Here is a 27,360-nt window from a genome sequence, read left to right on the forward strand (position 1 = left end):
CTTGAAAGGTGTAAATAGGGTCAGTTGTTACTGATGTGCATTGCCTGTTAACTTACTTCCTGTCCCTGTGACAGAGGGACAGTGTTTGTCTTTGGGAAAAGTAGTAAAATACCGTAACAAAAAAAAGGCTCCAACCCTTTTTCCATCTCACAAAACTGTGCTTTTTTGCAGTTTGTGTCCCCACTAAAAATATTTCCGATTACTTTCTGTCCCAACAGAAAGTGAGGGGAAATTAGCCTAGTGGGGACACAGACTGAAAATACCAGACAGATGCTGCAATTAGCTTTGTACAACCCTTACACCCTTGAAAACTTTGTGAATGTAGCTTCTAAAGGTGAATTACATCTGTAGGTTAAAAGGAGAAGTTCACCTTTTGATGAAAAATAATAAATGCACATTTTTTGCAGGTAAAAAAATGCGCATTCATTTTTTTTGTTATGGGAGCCTGGAAAGCATTGTACCCACTTTTAGCAGATCGCTGATGCCATGCAGGTCTCCTGCAGATCTTTCAGTGTATCGGCTAGCTCATACAAGGAAGCCGATACATTCTGAAAGACTCGAACTACCACACCGCTTACAGAGTAGAGGTTGTTAATTGAAAACTACAAGCCGACAGCCGCGAAAGTTATGCGGTCGGGTGGGCGGAGCTCCACACAGCCATGCCTTTTTTGAAATGTGGCAGCAGACACAGGGAGAAGATCCCCAGTCTGCTGTCACAGCAGGGATCAGTGGCGGGGGGCTTTGCATGGGCCAGTGCATTCATAACAGGTTACACCCTGAATACAGGTGTAACACGTTATGAAAGGTGAACTTATCCTTCAAACCTGAAAGTCAAAAGGACAAATCAATCACCACATATGGGGTATCAGGATGCATGTACACAGTGTAAAGCAGCTTCTGTGTAGCAGTAAAAAAAGATCTGTACTCTGGCAAAATTTAGCCTTGCAATGGGGCTCCTCTCAACACTGCAAGGATAAAATGCTTGTTTACGTCCAGGGAATCATTAAAAATGGGATTTTAAACTTACCGTAAAAAACATTTCTCTGATGTTCATTGATGGACACAGCTCTTTATTCTTCTTAACCATTGGGTTATACTGCCCCCTACAGAGTAAGACACTAGGCAGGAAAAAGCTTGACTATGCCTATGGGCAGTCCCAGGGGGTTTACACCACACTCCTCTATAGGCACTCAGTTTTGTTACAAGCAGTGTTAGAAGAAATCTAACTCCACAGAGGGTGTGGGTGCTGTGTCTGTCAACGAACATCAGAGAAATGGATTTAATGGTAAGTCAAAAATTCCATTTTGTCTTTCGTTCATTGACAGGACACACCTCCGGCTTCTTCTTAACTATTGGGACGTCCCAAAGCAGTGTTAAAAATGAAGGATGGGAAAACAGCAGAAAATAATTCCCAAGGCTAAACCATAGCCAACCAGGTAACATGGAGCTCAACCATACCAAATGGAGCTCATCTGAAAGGAGACAATACATCCTCAAAGAGGACCAGGTCCTCTAAACAGCAGCCTGCAAAACCGCAGATGCCAACACATCCATTTTACAAAACTTTGTAAAAGTGTGCACAGATGACCAGATGGCCGCCTTGCAAACCTGCATCACTGATGCCTGATGACGGAAGGCCCAGGAGGCATTAGTGTCCGAGTAGAGTGTGCCTTAACAGGGAAAGGAGGAACCTGACCCCTAATTGAATAGGCCTGAATCAATGTCTGTCTGATCCATCTGGAAATGGTCGATGCAGAAGCGGCCAACACTTTGAGGTCCAACTGTGAGTAGAAATAGTAAGTCTGACTTCCTAAAAGACTCTGTAGTTGCCAGGTACACCCTGAGTACCCGAACATCATCCAGGGAATGCAGAGCAATTTCCTTAGGATGTTTAGGCCTGGGACATAGGGAAGACAAAAAAATGTTTTAATTCAAATGGAAATCAGACACCAAACCACCTTAGCTCTGTAAACCAACAGGTAAGGTGAACGACAAGACAACACCGCTAGCTCTGACACCCTGCATGCAAAAGTAATAGCCACCAAAAAGGCCACTTTCTGGGACAACGTAAGCAGGGGAACCCCCTAATATTTTTGAAGGTAGATTCTTGGATAACTGACAACACCAAATTGAGGTTCCACTGTGGCAATGGAGACCGCACTGGGGGAGCCAAATGTCAAACTCCCTGGATAAAGTACGCACCAAAAATGTGTGGCCAATGAACGTTGAAAGAAAACCACCAAGGCCGAAACCTGGCCCTTGATGGTACTCAAGGCCAGGCGCTGCTCAACCCCCCATTGGAGTAAAGCAAAGATCCGAGCCACCGAAATAGAGCGAGGGTGAATCACAAGAGACTCACACCACGCAATGTACGTCTTCCAAGTACGATGGTAGATCTTCTTAGAGGCAGATTTTCAAGCCTCTAACAGCGAAGGAATCACAGAATCAGACAGACAAACTTGTATCCTTCAGCACCTGGCTCTCAACAGCCAAGCCGTTAAAGCCAGGTAATGTAAGGCCCCTTTCACACACTCCGTCCGTCGAACGGAGTCCGTTTTTCTCAGCGGGGGATCGATCCGCCGATCCCCCGCTGAGCAGGAGGATGCTAGCTGTTCTCTGTGCTGTGTGCAGAGACACAGCTGTCAGTTCCCCATACATCTCTATGGGGGAAATCAGATGGGAACGGATCATCGGCCCGTTCTCATCCGATCCGCTGGACGGATGGAAAAGAGGGTTTCCATCTGTCCAGATTTGACGGATCGGATGTCAGAGGACAGGTCTCCGCTGACATTCGATGCCCCATAGGAATGCATGGGGGGACCATTCAGATCCGCCAAAAAAACGGACAGGCGGATCTGAACGGTCCGCATGTGTGAAAGGGGCCTAAAGCAGGATGGAAGATTGGCCCTTGGGACAGCAGATCTTCCCTGAGAGGAAGTCTCCAAGGAGCATCGGCGACCAGCCGTACCAGATCGGTGTACCAAGACCGGCGAGGCCAGTCTGTAGACCCTAGAATGATCAGAATCCCTTCCGCCTCAATCTTCTGCAGGAGTCTTGGCAGAAGTTTGAGAGGGGGAAAGGCGTAAATCGGACGATACTGACTCCAAGGAGCCACTAATGCATCTGTGGCATTGGCCAGAGGATCTCGAGACCGTGTCACAAGCTCTGTACCTTCCTGTTGAGATGAGAGGCCAATAGGTCTACTTCGGGAGTACCCCACCATAGACACAACTGATGAAACCCCTTCAAATTAAGTAACCATTCCCCCTAGTCCAACGCCTGTCGACTGAGGTAATTAGCTCGCAAAATTTTCACCGCTGGAATGTGTACAGCAGAGAGGGCTGGAACGAATCAGTCTTCCCACCATAGAATGCCAGCTACTTCCCAAACCGCCAGGACACTTCTTGTGCCCCCTTAGTGATTGACATAGGCCATGGCCGTGACCTTGTCCAATAAAATTTGTACCAGACACCTCGGAAGACAATTGCTCAATAATCCAGACAGTCTGATCACTCCGAGTTTCAGTACAGTGATCGGCAGTCTGGGCTCTACCAGAGTCCAGACCCCCTGAGCACAATCAGTGCAGAGGACACCTCCCCACCCGGACTGGCTGGCATCTGTGGTGGCAACTGTCCAGTATAGGCGGGGGAAAGGATTTTCCCTGTCGAAGTGTCGGAGAACAAAGCCACCAAATCAGGGAACCTCTCATACTTGGGCTCAACAGGATAAGATGGTCTATAGATTGTGGATTCTTGTCCCATTTCACCAGAATCTCTTTTTGCAGATATCTAAAGTCGAACTTTGCAAACAGAACTGCCTTGAAGGTAGGCACTATCCGGCCCAGGACCCGCATGCAAGCCCAGAGGGATGATCTTCTGCTGGACAACAGAAGCTGAATTGCCTCCTGCAATTTTTGGAGTCTTTCCAGAGAAAGAAACACTCTGGCTGAGAGTCAGACCCAGATAGTCCAGTTTTGTGGATGGAACCAGAGCAGACATCTGAAGGTTCAGAATCTAACTAAATTCCCTCAGAGTTCGCAGAGTTATCGTCTTTCATCAGAACAAATCGGAGACGCCACTCACAGAAGATGACCGTCCAGGTACCCCAGGACCACGATCCCCCGCTGACAACAATTCTAACACCGGGGCCAACACTTTTGTGAAGACCCGAGGAGTGGGGGAGAGACCAAAGGGTAAAACCACAAACTGATAATGCCCCTCGTCCACGGAAAAGCAGAGAAAGCGCTGGTGACCAGCACATATTGAAATGTGAAGGTAGGCGTCCTTGATGTCGATCAAAGCAAGAAAGTCCCCCCCTGATGTAGGGAAGCCACCACCGTGCGAATGGACTCAATTCGGAACTGCTGTACCCGCACAAAGCAGTTTAGCGCCTTGAGGTCCATAATTTGACGCACCTTGCCTTCCTTTCTGAGAACTGCAAACAGGTTTGAGTAAAACTCCTGAAAACGTTCCAAAGTCAGAACAATTACCCGTGGAATTTGCAAGGCTTGCATTGCCCCAAAGAGCCAAAGAGAACCCGTAAGCGCTGTGGGGACAGGCGCAAGTTGGAAGGGAAAAAAACAAAAAGAAACCTTTCCTGAGGGTAATAACAAAACTCGATCTTGTACCTGGACCATAGGACCTCGTGGGCCCACTTGTCCTGTACCAGGGAGGTCCACGGTTCCTGAAATCAGCAAAGACATCCCCCCATCCCCGATTCGAGTGAGGGTCCCCCCCCTTAATGCAGAGGAAGCCTTGTCCGCAGGTCTGAAACAGCGCGCTTGTGGCTTGCCAGACAAGGTTCTCTTGGAACCTCCGAAGGAGGCTTTGAAGGGCTTTGATTCCTTATCCAGAGACCCTGGGGGACAAGAAAAGCCTCTTATGAGCCAAGAAGAAAGGGCCCACATCTAGTACGGGGCTCCTTGCCTTTGGTAGCCTGCGGAAGAACTCCTCTTCCCCCTGTGAGACCCATAATGATGTCATCCAGGGAAGCTCCAAACAGGCGATCCCCTACAAAGGGGAGATCAGAAAAAGCCTTCTTAGAAGACTGGTCCACAGACTAGGGCTTTAGCCAAATACACCCAAAGACCACTCCTGAGTGGACTCTTCAAACAGGTACCTACAGCAAGGCAAGTAGGAAAAGGACAAATGAGCGTTTTTGGACACTCCTAATCGTTATAGACCAAGACCATGAGAACAGGATGGAGGAAGGAACACCATACCGCACGAGACGGCTTGAGGGTGTCAAAGGAAAGTTCACCTTCGCAGCAGCTTCAGCTGCATCTTCCCCCTCCAAGATTCCCGCACAGATGTAATCAGTGCATGAACCTACGCCTTCTCATGCGCAGCCAACGGAATGAAGGGGGCATCCCCACCATCTGATAGAACACAGCGTGGTTACAACTCAGCAGTGTGGGGCACTTCCGCAGAAACAGGGCCAGACCCAGATCCGATGACACAGATCAGGCAGGGGATGCTATATACTAGTCTCATGTTCAAGTAGTTTTACTTACAGTATGTCCTGCTCCAACCGGCTCCTCCACTCTGTGCAACCGCTTCCATGAAGCCTCTCCTCTTTGGGAGCTGCATCCAGCAGTTGCACTCTGTTGTCATCAGGTACAATGCAGGACCAGAAGTCCTGCACTATAAGTGACAATGTGGAGAGTAGGGATGTGTGAACGGATGGCCCGAGCATAAGTTTGGGTCGAACATTTGCCTGTTCGGCCATTCACTGAACCCCCTAAATTGCAGGGTGTTCACTCCCGCCAAACACCCTGCACAATGCAAGTTGATTAAGGAGCAGGGCTGGGAAGCCGTTAGCGGCATCCTTAACTGATGGGGCATCTGCTGTTAATGGGTTTCCCCACTGACGACTGAATAATAATAAAAAGTGCTGGTTAAAAAAAAAAAAAAAAAAAGTGTGGGCCCCGTCCTACCAGTCCATACCAGGCCCTTTGGGCACATATTCTCTTTCGTCATTAACAGACGCAGCTCCTGATATTCATAATCATTGGGACATCACAAAGCAGTGTTAAACATGAGGGGCGGGAACAACAAAAAAATTCCCAAGGCTAAACATTAACCAACCAGGCAACAGGAGCTCAACCAAACAATGGAGCCCACCTGAAAAAAAAACTTCCCACCCTCAAATAGCATCAGGTCCTCTTAAACAGCAGCCTGCAAAACCTGGCGCCCACAAGAAGCATCCGCAGATGCCAACATATCCACTTTATACAACTCTGTAAACGTGTGCACAGACGACCAGGTGTCCGCCTTGCAAACCTGCGTCACTGATGCCTGATGAGGGAAAGCCCAGGAAGCATTAAGCGCCCCAGTAGAGTGCGCCTTCACAGGGAAAGGAGGAACCACAGGGAATAGGCCTGAACCACAGACTGTCTGATCCACCTGGAAATGGTCGCAGAGGAAGCAGACAACCCTTTTTGAGGTCAATCTGTGAGCACAAAGAGTCTGAGTTCCTGAAAGACTCAGTAGCTGCCAGGTATACCCCAATTGCCCGGACCACACCCAAGGCATGCAAGGCAATTTCCTTCAGATGTTTAGGCCTGGGACACAGAAAAAGGCAACACAATGTCTTAAATCAAATGAAAATCAGAGACAACCTTTGGAAGGAAAGACAGAAAGGGGAGAATAACTACCTTATCCCTGTGAATAGCCAGTAAGAACAGGATAACCCTGCCAGTTCCGACACCCTGCGGGGGCAGGGGAATCTCACAAATATTTTCAACGGGAGGCTTCTGTAGAGCTGAAGGCACCAAATTAAAGATACCAAGGCAGGAACGGAGCCCGCACTGGAGGAGCCAAATGTCAGATACCCTGAAGAAAGGTACGCACCAGGCAGTGTGTGGCCATAGGTCGTTGGAAGAAGACCGCCAAAGCCGACACCTGTCCCTTAATGGTACTCAAGGCCAACTTCTGTTTAACCGCCCGTTGAAAGAAGATAAACATCCGAGCCACCGAGAAGGAGCAAGGAAAACCCCAAGAGACTAACACCACACAATGAACGCCTTCCACGTACGATGGTAGATCTTCCTAGAAGTAGATTTCCTATCTTTCAACAGTGTAGGAATCACCAACTCAGATAAACACCTATCCTTCAGCACCTGGAGTTCAACAGCCAAGCTATCAAAGCTAGAGACTGTAAAGCAGGATGAAAGATCGGTCCTTGGGACAGCAGATCCTCCCTGAGAGGAAGCCAAAAAGGAACGTCAGCGACCAGCTGCACCAGATCGGCGTACCAAGCCCGGCGAGGCCAGTCCAAAGCCACTAAGATGATCAGAATCCCTTCTGCCTCGATCCTGCGTAGAAGTCTCGGCAGAAGCTTAAGAGGAGGGAAGGCATAAATCAGACGATACTGACCCCATGGGGCTAGCAGCGTGTCTGTGGCGTCCGCCAGAGGATCCCTTGACTGAGCTATAAACCTTTCTGTTGAGCCGAGATGCCAACAGTTCCAACTCAGTGCTGCCCCACCAGAGACACAGCTGATGAAACCCCTCCGAATGAAGGGACCACTCCCTGTGGTCCAAACACCTGCTGACTGAGGTAATCAGCCTGCCAATTTTCCACCCAAAGAATGTGTACGGCGGAGAGGGCTGGAATAACCGTTCTGCCCACCTTAGAATGCCGGCTACCTCCAGAGCCGCCAGGCCACTTCTTGTGCCCACTTGGTGATTGACATAAGCCACGGCAGTGGCATTGTCCGATTTAATGCATACTGGACAACCCTGAAGACGATCCGTCCAGTGATCCAGACACAGTCTGATCGCTCGGAGTTCCAAGACATTGCTTGGGAGTCTAGATTCTTCCAGCATCCAGATCCCCTGAGCAGAATACTTGCCAAGGACGCCTCCCCAGCTGGACAGACTGGTATCCATGGTGACCACTGTCCAATACAAGGGGAGGAAGGAATTTCCAAGCCGAAGAACGAAGCCACCATATTAGAGACTCCTTCATGCTCCAACTCCACTTCCCATTTGGTCAGAAGTGCTTTGCAGGGACCTCATATGGAACTGTGCAAACTGAATTGGAGCCTGCAATTTCTGGAGTTTGTCCAGAAGAAGGAGCACTCTAGCTAAGGCCGAGCCCAGAGTCAGGCCCAGATAGAACCAGAGCAGACTTCTGAAAATACAGAATCCAGCTGAACTCCCGCAGAGTTCGTATTGCGATCTTCAGGTTCTCCACCAGAGCAGAGGGAGACTCTGCTCACAGAAGATCGTCCAAGTAGCCCAGTACCGGGATCCCCTGTTGACGTAGCAAAGCTAGAACCAGGGCTAACAATTTTGTAAAGACTCGAGGAGCAGGTGCGAGACCAAAGGGTAACGCCACAAACTGATAATGCTCCTCTCCCACAGGAAAGCGGAGAAAATGCTGGTGACTGGCACATATTGGAATGCGACGGTAGGCATCCTTGAATCAATAGAGGCGAGGAATTCCCCCTGACGCAGGGATGCCACCACCGTTCAAATGGACTCCATTCTGAACTTCTGTACCCGCACAAAGCAGTTTACCGCCTTGAGGTCCAAGATTGGACGCACTTTCCTTCCTTCCTGGGAACTGTGAACAGGTTTGAGTAAAAACCCTGAAAACGTTCCGAGGTCAGAACCAGGACAATCATCACTTGAAGTCTCAAACCGCCCCAAACAGGCCCTGTAAACGGTCTAGGGACAGGCGCAAGTTGGAAGAAAAAAACCTTGCAGAGGGACAAGAGCAAAATTAGATTTTGTAGCCCGACCGAATGACTTAATCGACCCATTTGTCTTGCACCCAGAAAGTCCACGGGTCCGGAAACCAGCGAAGATGTCCCCCCCACCTTCGATACAGGGGAGGACGCACCTTCATGCAGAAGGAGCCTTGTCCCCAAGTAATCTAGGGTAGCTCCAAACAGGCGATCTTCTTGAAAAGGAAGCGCAGTCAAGGCCTTTTTTTTTTTTTTTAAAGTTGGATCTGCAGACCAGCGCTTGATTGAGCCAAAAAACACGCCAAAGGACCACTGCCAAAAGAGGCGACCCATCAGGGGAGCCGCAGTCAAAGAGGCATCACAAAAACTGCAGCCAAGACGGCAAAGGCAGGGGGAGCCGTTCCCCCTCCAGGTCACAGTGTAGGAGCGTAGCCCACAATCTCCTTTAGATGTTCAGGCTTAGAACACAGGGAAGGCAAAACAATGTCTTTATTCAGATGGAAACCAGAAACAACCTTAGAAAGGAATGACTGAAAAGGGTGAAGCACCACCTTATCTCTGAACTACCAGGTAAAAGTAATAGCCACCAAGAAGGCTACCTTTTGGGACAATGTAAGCAGAGGAACCACACAAATATTTCCAAAAGGCGGGTACTGGAGAACCGACAGCACCAAATTGAGATCCCACGGAAGCAACGGAGACCGAACTGGGTGGCCAAGTAGCGAACCCCCTGAAAAAAAAAGGTGACCGCCAAGGCCGAAAACCTGCCCTTGACGGTACCCAAGGCCAGGCGCTACTCAACACCTCATTGGAGGAATGCAAAAATCCGAGCCCCCGAAACGGAACGAGGATGAACCCCACGCAATGTACGCCTTCCAGCATGATTGTAAAACCTTCCTAGGGAGGTAGATTTTTTTAGTCTTTTACAACGTGGGAATCACCGATTCAGACCCCCTATCCCGCAAAATCTGGCCTTCAACGGCCAAGCCGTTAAAGCCAGCGACTGTAAAGCAGGATGGAGGATTGGCCCCCGGTCCAATAAATCTTCTCTGAGGGAAAGTCTCCAAAGGGCATCGGCGACCAGCCGTACCAGATTGGCGTACCAAGACGGGCGAGGCCAGTCTGAAGCCACTAGGATGACCGGATCCCTTCTGCCTCGATCCTTTCGCAGGAGACTCTGCAGAAGTTTTAGCGGGGAAAAAGCACATATCAGAAGATACTGGCCCCAAGGAGACACCAGTGCGCCTGATGTCGGCCAGAGGATCCAGAGACCTTGCCACAATTCTCTGTATCTTCCTGTTGAGAGGAAAGGCCAACAGGTCCACCTCGGGAGTTTCCCACCGCAGACATAGCTGATCCTTAGAATGCCGGCTACCTTCCGAGCCGCCAGGACACTTATTGTGCCCCCTTGGTGATAGACCTACGCCACAGCCGTGGCATTGTCCGATAGATCTGTACCTGGCACTTCTGAAGGAGATTTGTTCAACGAGCCAGACAAATCTCATCACCCGAAGATCCAGTTTATTGATCGATAGTCTTGACATCCCCAGAGTCCAGAACCCTTAAGCCCATCCGGACCCAAAACGCCTCCTCACCTGGATAGGCTGGCAACCGCAGGGACCACCGTCCAGTACAGGGGCAGGAAGGATTATTTAGAGACTGTGGATCCATGTCCCACTTGGAAAGAATCTTTCTTTGCAAATGCTGGAGTGGATCTGTGCAAACGGAATCGCCTCAAAGCTAGACACCAGCAGACAGCACCGGCACGCAAGTCCAGAAATAAGACCGACTGCAGAACAACAGAAGCAGAGTTGCATCCTTTAGCCTTGGCGTTTTTGTTCCCCTGGAAAAAAAACACCTGGCTGAAGCCGATCCAGAGCCAGGCCCAGATAGTCCAACTTAGTGGACAGAACCAGAGCAGGTTTTTGGAAGCTCAATTTCCAACCAAACTACTACAGAGTCTGCACAGTAATTTCCAGGTCGTCCTTTACAGTAGTCAGACTCTAGCAGTCAGAGACTCTGCTCGTAGAAGAAGATAGTCTAGGTACCCAGTACCGCAATCCCCGGCTGCCGCTACAACACCAACACTTTTGTGAATACCTGAGGCGCTGCAGCGACCAAAGGGTAATGCCATGAATTGAGTATGTTCCTCACCCACAGCAAGGGGAGGAAATGCTGATGACCGACATATAATGGAATATGAAGGTAAGCATCATTGATGTGGGGATGCCACTACTGTACGAATGGACCCCATTAGGAACTTCTGTACCCGCACAAGCAGTTCAAAGCCTTGAGGTCCAAGATTGGACGTACATTGCCTTCCTTCCTGGGAACTGTAAACAGATTTGACTAGAAACCTTGAAAACTTTCAAATTTTGGAACCGGAACAATCTCCCCTTGTAGTAGAAAGACTTGCACTGCCCCGAAGAGACCCTGCAGACAAAATGGACAAATGCAGATTGGAAGGAAAGAACCCCACTCGAGGATAAGACCGAAACCTGATCTTGTAGCCGGACCAGATCAGCTCGTGGACCTACCTGTCTTGATACAGGAAGGTCCATGGGTCCAGAAAGAAACAAAGACATCCCCCCACCTCAGACACGGGTGACGGCGCCCCTTCAGGCAAAAGAGGGCTTGTCTGCAGGTCTGGAAGAACCCGCTCTCTGTGAAGAGACTCCTCGCCCCTGGCAGCCTGTGGAAGAAGAGTACTCTTCCCCCCCTGCAAGACCCTAAGGATATCATCCAGGACGATCCAAACAGGCGATTCCCCAAAAAGGGGAGAACCGATAAGGCAGTCTTGGAAGACTGGAAGGTCTGCAGACCAGCATTTCAGCCATATCATGCGCAGAAGGACCACTGCTGTCACGGACAGCCTAGAAACCAAGGGAACCGCATCCAGAGAGGCACCACAGACAAAACTGCAACCCCCTGCACCAACTGGTCTGCCTCCAGATCCTGGCACAAAAGCTTTTCCCACTCCGTTAAAGTCTGGAACACCAATGCTATGGTGAACACTGGCCAAAGGAGCGAACCGGCCACAGGAAACATGTGGCGGACCAAAATCTCAGCTCTACCGTCCACAGGAATTAAAGTGGAGTTATTCGACCTGAAAAACCAGAGAATCCACCACACGTGGGACTGTCTAATTTTTTTTTAAAACCAGCACTCTTCAAAGGGATACCATCTAGCGAAAACTTTAAGGCACCGACATAATGCGTTTAGGTCACTGACTTGCGACAATTTTGTCAAATAGGCGGAAAAAGGGGACACCTTCTGCGGCTTTTGGTGAGCTGCGGGTATCAAAGGAGACTGGCACCTCCGAAGCAGCAGCATCCTCGAATTTTTGAAGTTGCCCGCACCGATACAATTAGTGCATCCACCAGCGTCGTTGCATGCGTGGCTGCAGTAGAAGAGGAAACATCCACACTATGAGAAAACTTGAAGTGCGTGGACGCAGACCCAGTAGGGTCGCAACATACCAAGCTCACCCTGAAACAACAAATTTTCAGGTCGCCCTCTGAGCCCCTCCATAGAGGCCTGCATGAAAATAAATGGCCCGCCATGATGCGGATGCACAAGCAAGGTACCCAGAGGGTCCGCAGCGCTAAAGGGGGGTGCCCTAGGCAAAACAGCGGCATGCTGTCATCAAACAAAGCTGACCTCCCCCACAATGACCCCCCGCAGGGAAGGCGCCACTTTGCCGCAATTAGCGGCTCCGGAAGACCCACGGTGACCCTAATGGGGCTGGAGAGAAGGAGGGAAACCTGGGGGTCCCACAGTCCGAGGGAGGGGCCACCTCCACCCCAAAACCTGCAAGGGGGGAGAGAGAGGACACTACTTCTCATACCGTGGAACCAGGCGGGCACCACTCCAGGCAGACCACCCCACCATTGGAATGGGGGTGCTGCGGGCCAGAGGCACGCTGCGACTCAGGCCGTGACCAGGTCGTGTGCGTCCTCGCGATACGTTTAACTCCCCGGCCAGCCTCTGTCCAGTGGGGCTATTTTGTGGTTGACCTAGCGCGGAGCTGAGGTCTGCACATGCTGGCTGGCCGGACTGGGGAGACCGTAAGGATCTAGAATATCCAGTCCGTCGCCCAGTCCAGCAGTTGATTGTAGGAACAGAAAACAATTAAAAGAGGGAAAAAAATTCCATGTAAAAAAGGGGGAAAAAATGCTAGGACCAGAGATCCCAGCAAGGAACTAGGTCCTTACTCCTGACTAGGCAGAAAAAAAACGGAATGCCTATGGCAGGAAGTGGGAGTATACCCCCCTGGGACTGCCCCATGTGGTAAAAGTTTTTCCTGCCTAGTGTCCTACTCCTGTAGGGGGCAGCATAACCCAATGGTCAAAAAGAATCTGGAGCTGTGTCCGCCAATGAACGAAAGAGAAATTATATTTGAGAAGACCACCACCCCCCTATAAATTTATGAACAGGGCTCGTTGTAGAAGCGGTGTATACCTTGGAACTGAGAGAGATCGACATCAGACCAGTTGGCACTGCTGGCAATTCGGCAGCTTTCTTTCAGCATGTCCAAAGTGGAGTACCATTCTGCGGGGAGAACAGCATGCTTTAACATACAGTTTAATCAGCCATTTAGTTTTACCCATTCAATTGTTACTCACAGTTTCACTGTCAATACACAACAAAGATGACAATAAAATATTCATTATGAAAACAACACACGTTTTGTACAATGCTGCCCCACTTTCTATATATACTACTTTGGGAATACCAGTGTGTCTAATTTGGAAAAAAAGCTATTCACCGACAAAATGTTACACCTTATTTTAAATATAGAACTCCAGGCTAACAACTGAAGGTACAGTTAAAGCCCAACTTATGAACTTCGGTCTTTTATTTTGTTGCTTTATAGTCCCCATCATCTTTAGTAAAGAATATTTGCTTGAAAATGCCTTAAAAATAGGCTTAATTTTCTACTTGTAAAGGTTTTTTTCTGCAGTTATTGTAGGACACGGCACCCCCTCTGGCTTTGCTGCTGCCCTGTGTTTAAATATTTTGCTTTTTTTGCACTGCGTCATTTAATTGAGCTTGTTCCACAGTATTGGGATTATGGCTAACAGAGGGGCCACCCCTTGGCTGTCTTGGTTTTTTTAGTTGTAACCCGTGATAAGGCAGTACAGCCAGCCCTTCGCTACTGGGCCCAGGCCTCAGTTTAAAAGGGGGGGGGGGGCCTGGGCACCAGCCAAGAAGGAGGGCCAGCAGTACTGCCTTATTGCTGACACTTGTGACTACTTTTCTTCCTTTGGCTGCATTGCAGGAGGATCGGTTCTAGAATCTGCGCCCCCCTTCTCCCTGCTGTCTGGGACCTGTGTACCCCTTTCCCCCGCAGTGCTGCCGAATTTCCCTCCTCTCCTGCCAGCAGCTGCTGAAAGCACACAGGTGGGTTATTTCAGGATCGTGAGGGGGGTACTCCCATCCCGAATGAACACATCACCCTGATTGATCAGTACCAATCGCTCACTGTGGAGGTGCAGATATTGCCGCAATCATTTGAGATTTTTGGAGGAGGGGGCCCTGTTAGGTAGGCTGTTTGGGGCCCCGTGACTTCTATCAGCAGTGCTGGTTGTACCTAGCATCTTACTCCTGCAACTTGGCACTATACCCAGTAGGTGATAATCTATAGCAGAACTGTGTCCTACAATGAATATATATGAATAACTTTTTTTTGGACCCTTCCTTTATGCTGGCAGAGCTCAATTTACAAATAATTGTAGAGGCATAAAGGGGGTGTGCGTGATCAGGTCTGCTACTGAATGTAGATTACGGAGCGCACTTGGACTAAAGCTGGCCATACATTATACAATTTTCTTACTCAATTTCCTTTCGGTTTACCTTCAACCAAGTGCAAGGGCCTGCCTGATTGCATACAAGTTGAAAGTGTTTAGGCTTGACCTCATATTTTATGATTTTGGCAAATCTAAAGGAAAATTGTACAAGAAAATTGTATAATGTACGGCCAGCCTAAGTCTGGTGCCTAGATTAGATTGCATGGTCATATTTAGACTCCCTGCTGTAACAGGTGTTTTTACAATGTGTATCTGACTGCATATCAATTTCATTTCTAGGGTTTCAAATTCATGCAAACAAAATACGCTTTTACCGGACAAATAATTTAAACTCTACTCAGCTAGGGTCAAGATTTTCACACCTTTGTGTCCGTGCAGCTCTTGGCAGTGTTCAAAAACACTTAGCACAGATTAGCCTCCTGCTGCAACCTCTCACATTGTGACTTGCTAGGAAGAACAGACTGAGGAAATGCTTCCTCACGCCTGCAGCAAACTGACTACATCATCTCAGCCTTAGGCTCCATTCACACCTGAGCGTATTGTTTTTTGTAGACGTTTGGAGGAAGGCATTGACATCTAACAAAAACGCTTGTAATCTGCCAAAAAAGAAGCTCATGTACTTTTGGGCTTCAGGCGTTTTGCTTCAGACGACAAAACGCTCATATGTGAACAGGGGCCATTGAAATTAATGGAATTTTGCTTGTTGGGCGTTCAGAGATGAGCATTTTAGGCTCCGTTTCCACTGCCGCGGCTACGAAGTCGTGCTACTTCTAGCGCGACTTCGTAGTGAAAGTTGCTTGCGGCATTCAGTGCTACTTGTCCCTCATTATAGAGGGAAGTCGCACTGAAGTTGGCTCAAAAGTAGTGCATGAACTACTTTTGAAGTCGCCGCAACTGAAGTCGCGGCAGTGAAAACGGGCCAGATTGAAACAAATGGCTTTTGACTTGCTGTGCGACTTGACATGTGTCAAGTCGCACAGCAAGTCGCACTAGTGGAAACCGGCACTTACGATCTGAAAAACACACAGGTGTGAACAGGGCCTAAGAAAAATGATACAGTTACAGTATATTAAGACTGAGATACCGATCTTTAGGATGACTGAACATTTGAGGAGTCAATATCTCATGGTACTCAATATGCCCTAACTGGAGCTCTGAAATTGCCTCTCTGTTCCCCTTTGAGCATTTATCATTTAGTATTGTTAAGAACTGAAAATCAAACATTAAAGTTCTATACTAGGTAGAGCTGCATTGATAAACGTAAAAAAAAATGGTGATCTCAATTCACACCCCCTCAAATCTCCATCCAGCAGTCCACGATTCTCAGTGCAGTGATAATGGGTTTAATAAGACACACAGTAAAAATTGGCAGTTCACGTTTGAGTAGGTAAAATCATATGACTGGGATCAAGAGGGTCCCCGGTATGCTGACATCAGTATCTATCTTGTGAGGGAAATGGCAAGGTAAAGGTAGCCTGTACCAGAGGGGGATGTCATCGGCCGCAGGTGAGTCAACATGGAACGCATATGGCATAGATACCGGAATGGACGTCAGCAGGGAACGTTCCCTGCTAATGTCAGCTCCAGTATCAGTGCCATTTGCCCAAATAACCTAAATAAAACACCAAAGATTCCAGCGAATCAATTTTTATTGCCACCTTGTGTGATGAACTAAAGTTCAGATGTTGTAAATCTTTAAAATAAAAAAAGTTAGTCAGAATCTTGATTTTATTCCAAGCAAAAAAAAAAAAAAAATCATGGTTCTCATTTTTCCCAGAATCGTGCAGCTCTAATACTTGGCAATTGAATTAACATTTTTTGCTGGCGAACAAAAATGATTTGAGTCAAAGATAGCCACATCCAATCTTCTGTGGAACGATCTTTCACAAATGAAAAATCTAAAAATATATGCCCAGCTTTAAAGTAAACTTCCAATTTGTGTTTAAATTGAAACCTAAGAAAAATACTTTGTGAACAGGCAGGCTTTTTTCTTTTTTATACGGAAGAGAACTACTGTGCCTCTTCTGTATTAAAGTAGTCTTACCTGCGTGTTCACACTGTACACTGAGCTGCGCATGTAGCATCATCTTGGCCCAGCCAAATGGCTGAAGATTGGAACCCTGAAGAAGGCCGGTCAAAGGACATATCAAAATAATAGGTGCGTTCCTCTGAGCAGTTATTATGGTCAGCCTTCTGACACATCACAAATCACAAATTATTACAATATATTTCACTTGAAGTCAATCACCTGTGTTATATTTTGATTATACAATCTCGTTAAGTTGTAGGGAGAAGGCCTACCTGACTCAATACCAACTGAATGAACTATAACAGGTGTGCCCTTGCACGAATAGAAAAAAAGACTGCAGTTAGTGTACCATACAGAGCCAACTTCAAGTATATTTAAAGTTGTGTATGAAACAGGAAATTATTAAATCCCCTTATATTTTTATTGCCATCTATGTACCCGCTGGAGAGGTTTACCTCATCTGTCCTGGTGACTATTGTCCCGGGAAAGAAAGTGATGCAAAGTTATCACCAGAAAGTAAAAGAGGGGAGCTCTTCCAATTAACAAAACACTGACTACTACTTTGCAGGGATAAAAAATAAACTCTAATCAAGGTTATTACATTTTGACTTGAGATACACATTTAAATAAAAAAAATGTATTGCACTTGTAATGAGTGTTGGAAGCAAACACTTACCTGAACTGTAGGACTGCTGCGTTAGAGAGGTCTGATGTGTGAGGGGTTGGTGCTGGTGGTTGGCGTGGTGCTGTAGATGCTGGTGTTGCGTATTATGCTGCGCTGGATGAGTGGCAGGGTGCTGGGCTTGGTGCTGCGCAGGATGGGTGGCAGGGTGCTGGGCTTGATGCTGTGCCGGATGGGTGGCAGGGTGCTGGGCTTGATGCTGTGCCGGATGGGTGGCAGGGTGCTGGGCTTGATGCTGTGCCGGATGGGTGGCAGGGTGCTGGGCTTGATGCTGTGCCGGATGGGTGGCAGGGTGCTGGGCTTGATGCTGTGCCGGATGGGTGGCAGGGTGCTGGGCTTGATGCTGTCCCGGATGGGTGGCAGGGTGCTGTGTCGGATGGGGGGTCCGCTGCTGAGGATGCTGAGGTTGGTGCTGTGAAACCTGTTGGTGACAGTGAGATGCGTGCTGTGCTGGGTGCTGTTGATGGTGGACTACAGTGTGGTGTATATGTGGCGACTGCTGGGACTGCTGACTGTGTAGTGGAGTGTGAGACATGTGAACTTGCCCCATGGAGTCACCTACGGTGCTGCCAAGACTACTGGCATGGCTATTTGTCAGGTTACTTTGGCTACCATGTTGCTGAGAGCTCATTGTGCTACTAGGGGAGTGCTGATAAGAACAGGGCGAGTGTGTCTGCTGGGAGGACTCAGACTGGAGATTCAGCATTCCTGAAACAGAAACATGGGCACGGTTATTGCCACTATACAGTTATAGTACAGCAGCATTATAAAAAAAAAAAAAATAAAAATGGAAATTTAGAAAATAAAACATAATTGTGCCTTAAAATGTGCAGAAATATACCACAGTGCATGCTGTTTATGACTGTAGTGGAAAAAAGGTTTATATGTTCGTGTGTATATAACATTCACACCCATATCTATCTATGATATCAGCTGTAAAACTCAGAAGGAGCTTTACCTTCAAAAGCCTGACATGCAGTCTTATACAGTCTGTCTGGACACAATGATGGCATCCCTCCTTTCCTGATTGTTCGGAAATATTTTGATATTTTTGCTACTACTAAATAGGCCTAGCTAATAGGAAAAGGAGGGATGAAGGAAGGGAAACGGAAAAGTATAGTAAAATGTGATTTTTGACTTACTGTAAAATCCATTTCTCTAATGTTCATTGACGAACACAGCTCCTGAAATTCTTAACCATTGGGTTATACTGCCCACTACAGGAGTAGGACACTAGGCAGAAAAAAAAATAAGTCTGGCTACTCCTATGGGCAGTCCCAGGGGGTACACTCCCTTTCTCTGCTATAGGTACTCCGTTTTGTTACAAGCAGTGTCAGAAGAACTAAACTCCACAGAGGGGTGGGTGCTGTGTCCGTCAATGAACATCAGAGAAATGGATTTTACTGTAAGTCAAAAATCCCATTTTCTCCTTTGTTCATTGATGGACACAGCTCCTGCTATTCATAACCATTGGGACGTCCCAAAGTGTTGAACCAAGGCCAACAATATCCAACCAGGTAAATAGGAGCTCAACTGTAAAAAAAAAAAAAATAAATAAAAATACACCCTCAAAGAGGACCAGGTCCTCTAAACAGCAGCCTGCAAAACCTTACGGCCAAAGGATGCACCCGCAGATGCCAACACATCCACTTTATTGAACTTTGTGAAGGTGTGCACTGACAATCAGACGGCCGCCTTGCAAACTTGCGTCACTGACGCCTGATGACGGAAGGCCCAGGAGGCACTGAGCGCCAGAGTAGAGTGCGCCTTTACAGGTAAAGGAGGAACCTGACCCTTGATGGAATAGGCCCGAATCACCGTCTGTCTGATCCATTTGGAAATGGTCGCAGAGGAATCTGACAACCCTTTACAAGGCCCATTTGTAAGCACAAATAGGGAGTACGACTTCCTAAAAGACTCCATAGCTGCCAGGTACACCCTAACTGCCCAGACCACATCCAAGGCATGCAAAGCAATTTCCTTTGGATGTTTTGGCCTGGGGCACAGGGAAGACAACACGATGTCTTCATTCAAATGAAAATCAGAGACAACCTTTGAAAGGAACCAAGGACAGGGATGAAGAACCACCTTATCTCTGTGAACAACCAAGTAAGGTGAACGACAGGATAATGCCACCAATTCCGACACCCTGCGCACAAAAGCCACTAAAAAAAGGCCACCTTCAGGGACACCGCAAGTAGGGGAATCTCCTGAAGATTCTCAAAAGGAGGCTTCTGAAGGACTGAGAACCAAATTGAGGACCCAAGGCAGCGATGGAGACCGCACTGGAGGGGCCAAGTGCCTAACTCCCTGAAGAAAAGTACGCACCAGGGAGTGTGTGGGCAAGGGCCGTTAAAAGAAGACCGCTAGGCCGACACCTGACCCTTGATAGTACTCAATGCCAGTTTCTGCTCACCCCCCATTGAAGGAAGGTCAAGATCTGAGCCACCGAGAAAGAGCGAGGATGAACCCCAAGAGATTTACACCACACAATGTACGACTTCCACGTACGATGGTAGATCTTCCTAGAAGTAGATTTCCTAGCTTTTACCAGGGTTGGAATCACAGACGCAGACAAACCTCTATCCATCAGCACCTGGAGTTCCACAGCCAAGCCATCAAAGCCAGTGACTGTAAAGCAGGATGGAAGATTGGTCCCTGGGACAGCAGATCCTCCATGAGAGGAAGCTTCCAAGGAATGTCGGCGACCAGCCGCATCAGATCGGCATACCAAGCATAGTGAGGCCAGTCCGGAGCAACTAAGATGACCGCAATCCTTTCTGCCTGGACCCTGCATAGAAGTTTTGGCAGAAGCTTGAGAGGAGGGATGGTGTAAATCAGAATATACTGACCCCACAGGGCCACCAGCGTGTCTGTGGCGTTCGGCAGAGGATCTTAACCGAGCCATAAACCTCTGCACCTTTCTGTTGAGCCGAGACTCCAACAGTTCCACCTTGGGGATGCCCCACCAGAGACCCAACTGATAAAACCCCTCCGGATGAAGGGACCACTCCCTTTGGTCCAACGCCTGCCGACTGATATAATCCGCCTGCCAGTTTTCCATCCCCAGAATATGTACGGCGGAGAGGGCTTTAACAAACCGTTCTGCCCACCTTAGAATGCCGGCTACCTCCAGAGCCACCAGCACACTTCTTGTGCCCCCCCCTGGTGACTGACATAAGCCAAGGCCGTGGCATGGTTCGATTGAATGCGCATTGGACATCTCTGAAGACGATCCATCCAATGGTCCAGGCACAGTCTGATTGCTTGGAGTTCCAAGACATTGATCGGTGGTGTGCACTCTTCCAGTGTCCAGAGCCTTGAGCAGAATGTTTGCAGAGGATGCTTCCGCAGCCGGACAGGCTGGCATCTGTGGTGACCACTGTCCAATACAAAGGGAGGAAGGATTTGCCCAGTCGAAGCGCCGGAGAACGAAGCCACCATATTAGAGACTCCTTTGATCCCCGGCCAAAAGGGAACCTGCTCCTCTGTCGCAGCAGCATCCTCCATTTTTAAGGTCTCACACACAGATACAATCAGTGCTTCCACCAGCGCCTTTTCGTGCGCAGCTGCAGATATGGAGGAATCATTCTCACTATTTAAGGATTCCGGGCGCTTTTTGCTAGCTTGTTGCCTGAAAACCACCTCCACCCGGGACACAAAAGATTCCAGAAAAACCGTCAGTGCATATATGGATGGTCGGGACCCTGAGGGCCCTGCTGCCTCAGAAAGATGATCAGGTGGGGAGATGTGCTCCAAAGGCTCCATGAGTCACCAGGGGGACCCCACAAAAAGTGTAAAAAACACTGCAAAGGGACAACCCCCACCGTGCTGGCAGCACCACCTAGTCGTTAGGCACAAAGCACCAGGCGATCCTCAGCAGAGGGAGAGGACCCAACCAGACTCACCACCCAGCAGAAACAGGCATCCGCAGCCACCAGGATAATCTGCACACAACGTGCAGTGATCAGGAAGTGAAAAGATCCAGGAGTCAGCACCAGGGGATGAGAAGGGGTTCCCACCGCCAAAAATCGCCGTCCACAGGGCTCCACAGTCATGGCCGCCACTATTTTCAAACCACCGCAAAATGGCTACTGGACTACACAAACATGGACGCCGTGCATTCAGCACACAGGCTACTACAAAATGGCGGTACCAGGAGGGATCCCTAGGCCCAGGCAGGACAGGGGCCCTGGCAGGAGCCCTAACCAGGTACGAACACACACAGCCGATCGTCCGGTCGCCGGTGCCGAACGCCCCACCAGCATAGTGCCCTGGCCCCTCCCCCCTAGGAGGGGGACCAGAACACCAACATGCCCTAACATAAGTGGATGGGGGAGGGGACAGACGAAGGGGGTGCCGGACGGAAAGGAGGGGAACCTGGGGGGTCCGGCCGTCCCAAGGAGGGGCCCACATCCACCCCAAAACCCTCCAAGGTAAGAGGGGGCATAGCTACTCCCCATACCAGGAACCAGATGGGCACCGCTCCAGACAGAACCCCACGCCATCGAAATGGGGGGCTGTCAGCCAGGAGGAAAGCTGTGACTTGGGCCGAGACCCAGTCATATGAGACCTTGCGAGGCGTTTAACTCGCAGGCCAGCCCCCGTCTGGTGGGGCTATGTCGCGGCTGACCTAGCGCAGAGCTGAGGTCTGTGTGTGCTCGCTGGCCAGACTGGGGTAACCACTGGATCTAGATTATTCAGCCCGTCGCCCAGTCTGGCAGTTGACTGTAGCTCTCACAGGAAAAAAATGATTTCTATCTAAAAAGAAAAAAATGCCAGGACCAGAGATGCCAGCAAGGAAGTATGTCCTTAAAAAAAAAAAACAGAGTACCTACAGCAGAGAGAGGGAGTATATCTCCTTGGACTGCCCATAGGCGTACCCAGAAACTTTCTGCCTAGTGTCTTACTCCTGTAGGGGGCAGTATAACCCAATGGTTAAGAATCCCAGGAGCTGTGTACGTCAATGAACGAAAGCGAAAGTAGAATTTTTCAGAGTAATCACAGCTGCTGCCTAGGTATTGGTACAGAGCTGTGACATGACATCAGGAGCAATGAAGAGTTCATGTGTGGGTACTGTTAGTTAAGATAGCTAGAGTAATGGCATGGGTCACTTTATACTGGATCCATCCAAAACTGCAAAAGGCTAGGCCCTCTAAAAGATCATTCTTGCTGTATGTCCTTGTTGGTAAGATTTTCCCTTACTTCCTGTAAAATCCAGGCAATTGTTGTAAACTGAACTACTCATCATCCTCTGCGCACTACATTCTTCATGTATTTCTTTAAAGAATCCGCTAGGGACTGATGTCACTGGCCACCTAAGGCTTATTTTAGGGAATGAAGAAAAAAAAATATTTATACTTACCTAGGTGGATGCAACATCATTCCAAAGCAGCATCTGTTTGCTGCTGTCTCAAAGACTGCTGATTGGTTCCTGGTCTTCAGAGAGAAGAGAGCCGGTAACTGTCGGTCACCGGCTCTCTGCTCTGCCCTTCCATAGTTCACAGGAGCACTGGGATGTGCAGGGGGCAGGAGAGGATGGCTCAGGCTCCCAGCTGCGCTCTGCTCTGAGAGGCTGGGCCAGCTGCTGCCCAAGCATCTGGGTGTATCAAAATTAAGTCAGGATTTGTCCAGAGCCTGGAGCAGCTGACCAACTACTGATCACAGGTGTTCAGAACTAACTGCAGAGCTTTGGCCCAACTTCTGGTTTAAAGGGATTGAAAAGGAGAGAAGGTTTTTTTTTTTTATCCTAATACATTCTATGCATTAAGATAAAAAAAAACCTGTGTGCAGCAGCCCTCCCTCTAATACTTACTTGTGCCCATCTCTATCCAGCGATGTTGCAGGAGTGTCTCAGCTGCCCTGGACTCCCCTCTTCATTGGCTGAGACAGCAGAGATTGGCTCCCGCTGCTGTCAATCACAGTCAGTCAGACAATCTGGAGAGGGGGCGGGCCAGATCGCGGCTTCGTATCTGAATGGACACAGGGAGCTGCGACTTGGCTCGGGTGCCCCCAAAGCAAGCTGCTTGCTTTGGGGACAATGAAAAGGAGGGAGGGGCCAGGAGCTCCGAAGAGGGACCCAAGAAGAGGAGGATCCGGGCCACTCTCAGCAAAACCAACTGCACAGAGCAGGCAAGTATAACATGTTACTTTTTTTTAACAAGACTTTACAATCACTTTAAGCCACACAATGCACATGTGAACTAACTCTTAAAAGGACATACAAGGAATAATCCAAGGGAAGAAGGAAGTTCAGCTTAGAGCATCGCTTTGTAACAGACAGGAGACACCTAGCAATAAAACCCTCATAGCGAGTTTAGCCCTTTCTAGTCTATTCAAAAGTGAAAAAAAAAGCAGTTGGGTGCAGATCTTTAAAAATATAACCAAATACAACTTCACTCAAACACTGAAACTCACCTTGGCTTGCAGATTGAGCAAATACATTCTTGTACAGGCTTCGAAATGAATCGCTGAGATCTTCAAAGTTATACTCCGGGAAAAGCTTTTCTCGCTCTGGTGTGCTGTACTGCGACTGCTGAGTTAAATTCTGAGCAGATTGCTCTGGATGGCTTGTTACCTGGTGTTGAACAAGAAGCGTAATGAGCCATTTCTGCTATATTGTGGGAAAACTGGTAATTACACAAATAGTAATGCAAACCTCCTGGAGGGTTAAAATCCATTTCTCAGAAATCCAACCTCTAATGCAATTAGAGAATTATTAGCAGCATTAGCCCATGGTTGCCAATAAGCTACACCAAATAAGCGTTAAGCCCCGTACACATGGGCCCAATGTCTGGAGACATCGGCCGGTTCATAATCATTGGCCGGCATCTGTCGGATGTACATGATGGAAAACCAGCGGCTGACTGGCTTCCAATCAGCACTCTCAGCCAATGGCTGACCCATTCACCTGTTCTGGCGGAGGGGCCGTCCCCCTTTCAGAACACAACAGCTCAGAGGGGGGAGATGGCTGTACTGACGTTGGATCGTTAGTACATCAGCTCTGACCGGAGCTGAATTTTTTTTTCATTCAACTCGCTGGATTGAACAAAAAAAAATATTAGTGTGTACCAGCCCTAAACTGGCTACACAAACTATTTTCCTTTAGATTTACCAAAACCAAATAATATGAGGTCAAACCTAAACACTTTCAAATTTTACATAGTTGAAGGTAAATCTAAAAGGAAATTGAAAAAAAAAAAACAAATAATAATAATAATTGTATAATGGTTTACCCAGCTTTAATTGTTTACAAATCTGAAGTGATGCTATGCTTTAGAATTAAAAGAATAATAAAGCTACATAAAGAATTGCAAAACGTAACCATTTCTTATATTAAGTTGTAGTGCATAGGATTTTTCACCTACATATTCTAGTCTGCTTTAACCCTCACCCTTCCAACAGGCAGAAAATAAGTCTTTGTCTAGGTAACAAAGTTTATTTTTTTTGAGAGTTTTAGAACCCATTCAGATCTCTGTTGCAGTGCATTCCCAAGAGTAGCCATAGTCATGCATTGACACCTTGCAGTGAGGGGGGGGGGGGGGCAGACTTTTTTTCTGCTTGGAGTGGGGTTTTAAAGCCAATCATCAGTTAACCCTTTTACTCACCTAAATCCTCATGTGATGCTCCAGTCCCAAGACTTCTATCTTCTGTGTACAGAAGGCAGGGTCCTTCAGGGGTCTATGTCACAGAACACTTCCTATTGGCTGTCCAGCGGTGGGATCATCTCGGGATTCAGAGGAGGCTGACCTCAGCAATGGGGACTGGCTGGCGCAGACACATTTGCTGTGCTGAATTACCAGTCTCATGCACCTGGAAACAGAGCTGGTGAAGGACATGGAAGGTGGACTAAGGGAGGTATAGGATGATTAACAAGGATTAACAAAACAAAAAAAAAAGCCTTGGTGGGGTAAGAGGGGGTGGAGGGGGGGGGGGGTCAGTGGGCAAATGGTATATTTTTGCCCTGAGATGAGCTTTAGCCCACGTTCACACTAAAATTCTGGTTTGAAATCGTGCAAGTTCAGATGAACTCGCAGAATTTCGAACTGGCATTTTAGTATGACTACGGGGGCAATTTGAGAGACATCTGTGCGGGTTCATGTACAGATGTCTATTGAAACTGCCCTTGAAGTAGCCAATAGTGCAGGAACTACTTTGGGAATCGGTGCGGCGCTGCAAAGTCGGCGTCGCACCAATTCGGGGGGGGGGGGGGGCTGTTGCCGGCAATAGGCTTCAATTTGGAAAGCGATTTGACATGTCAAATCGGTCCGATGTGAACAGGGGGGCTTAAAGTAGATAATGGTGTCTACCCCACCTGATATACAGAAAACCTCTAAAAGTAGATTTACAAAACTCTACTTGAAGTGAAAATCATTAAAATACAGATAAAAGTGTATACTCTGTAGATCTACTTTAAATAAAAAAGTGTGCTTTTTTTTTTATACACCACTGCTTCATATAGCTGTATCTGTCTTTCAATCTTGTTTATCAAATAACAAAGCTGCCATTATCTCCACCTACACAGCAATGCTTTATATTTGGTGACTGGCGTACTCTGCAGCACCCATCCTTGGCTATTTTAAACAAGACCTAAAACCCAAACACAGGCTCTCAGTGGCAGAAGTGTGAGTGATTTATGTCAGAAGTACACGGTGTGCCTAGTAAAACACATTACAGCTTGTGAAAACAACCTTGTCAGGCCTGGGCTGTTATTGTTGGAAGGAGACGTGTGAAGTGGGAGTGGAAGCGCCTGCACAATGTATAGAAGAGGCCTGCTCACCGGTGTATAGCTGTGCACACTGCCAACACTGTTCAAGTTTAAGGATGACACACTCTGATCCGAGAGGCTGTTGTTAAGGCTACTTCGAGGACTGTCGTTGCCATCCTGACTCGTGTTACCGTATAAAGTTACCTGGGGGAAAAAAAAAACAATATCACAGTAAATCGTAATGTTAGGTTTAGAACTTACAAAGCAATTCCAGTCAACAGGTGCAACAAATTTGAGAGCTGCTCAACACTCAAGTGTTATGAAGTTACAAAGTACGTAAAGCCCAACTAAACTTTCAGTTTAGAAAAGATACATTTGTTCCAGAAGCTTCAAAACAAAAACTGTGTGCAAAGTCTCCGTTTGTTTTCTATAACCCCTTCACGCCGACAGAACGCAAATATGCGGCCTCGGCTTCAGGTGGATGTACCGGGGTGATGGCTGCAGCTGCTGTTGTTTAGAGCCAACGGTCCACTTTCTTGTAATGACAACCGATGCGGCTGTTTCTCCGTCTGGCTATCGTACTTTAAAGGCCGGTTTTCCTTTGTCGATTCCTGCATGGAGAAGTAATAGTGTGGTTTTTCGCCAATCTTTAGGTCTCTCGAGGTAAGTTATCAGGATCTTTCTTACATCTAGCTTTTTCCTGCTATCCATTGAATCTGAAAGGGAGGGAATGACCACCTCCTGAGTTCTGTGGAAAGGCGAAGAGACTTTTGGTAGGAAGGCTGGGTCTGTTGAGGATTGTTTTATCTGTCAGAATTAAACAGTATGGTTCTATCATGGATAGAGCCTATATTTCACTGACTGTTCTTGCTGACACAAGCGCCACCAGGAGTACTGTTAGTGCAAGGCATTTATCCAAACATTCCTCCAGTGATTCAAAGGGTGCAGAAATGAATCCTTTGAGTACTTTTGGAGAGGTCCCATGTCGGAGTTCTGCTGAACTTTATGGGTGTGGCTTTTTATAATGAGAGAAGGAATCTCCTTTTGAGTGCGTCTTCTGCCAGCCTAATATCTAGGTGGGAAGATAGGGCTGCCATTTGAACCTTTAAAGCGTTATGGGCAATGCCCTCGTCCACTCCTTCCTGCAAAAAAAAAAAAAAAAAATCTAAGATTGTTGGAATAGTTCCTATGTCGGGGTCTCCTTTGTTCTCGTACAAGACAAACTTTTCCCTTACTTTTTCGTAGATGGCTCTAGTCACAGGTTTTCTGCTGGCTAAGATGGTGTCGATCACCCTGTTAGACAGACCTTTGTTCGGTAACCTCACCCTTTCAGGCACCAGGCCGAGAGCTTCATGACCTTGCGTTTCGGGTGGTTGACTGTCCCTTACGACAGGAGGTTCGGCATGTCCTAGAAGTGTTAGATGAGGCTGAATGCTGA

General features: G+C 47.9%; 1 protein-coding gene across 1 annotated transcript in view; it reads right to left on the reverse strand.

Annotated features, from left to right (window-relative positions):
* FOXJ3 (forkhead box J3) overlaps nt 1-27,360 on the reverse strand; it is a 107,354-nt gene that overhangs the window by 23,511 nt on the left and 56,483 nt on the right. Inside the window, exons 5-8 of the mRNA XM_082273187.1 lie at nt 25,995-26,126; nt 23,633-23,792; nt 17,210-17,923; nt 13,156-13,245 (exon numbers count right to left, since the gene is read on the reverse strand). Coding sequence (XP_082129313.1) covers nt 13,156-13,245; nt 17,210-17,923; nt 23,633-23,792; nt 25,995-26,126 — 1,096 coding nt within the window. The remainder of the gene's footprint in view (nt 1-13,155; nt 13,246-17,209; nt 17,924-23,632; nt 23,793-25,994; nt 26,127-27,360) is intronic.

Source organism: Pelophylax lessonae, assembly GCF_965119305.1.
Source record: "Pelophylax lessonae genome assembly, chromosome: 12".
NCBI classification, from domain to species: domain Eukaryota; kingdom Metazoa; phylum Chordata; class Amphibia; order Anura; family Ranidae; genus Pelophylax; species Pelophylax lessonae.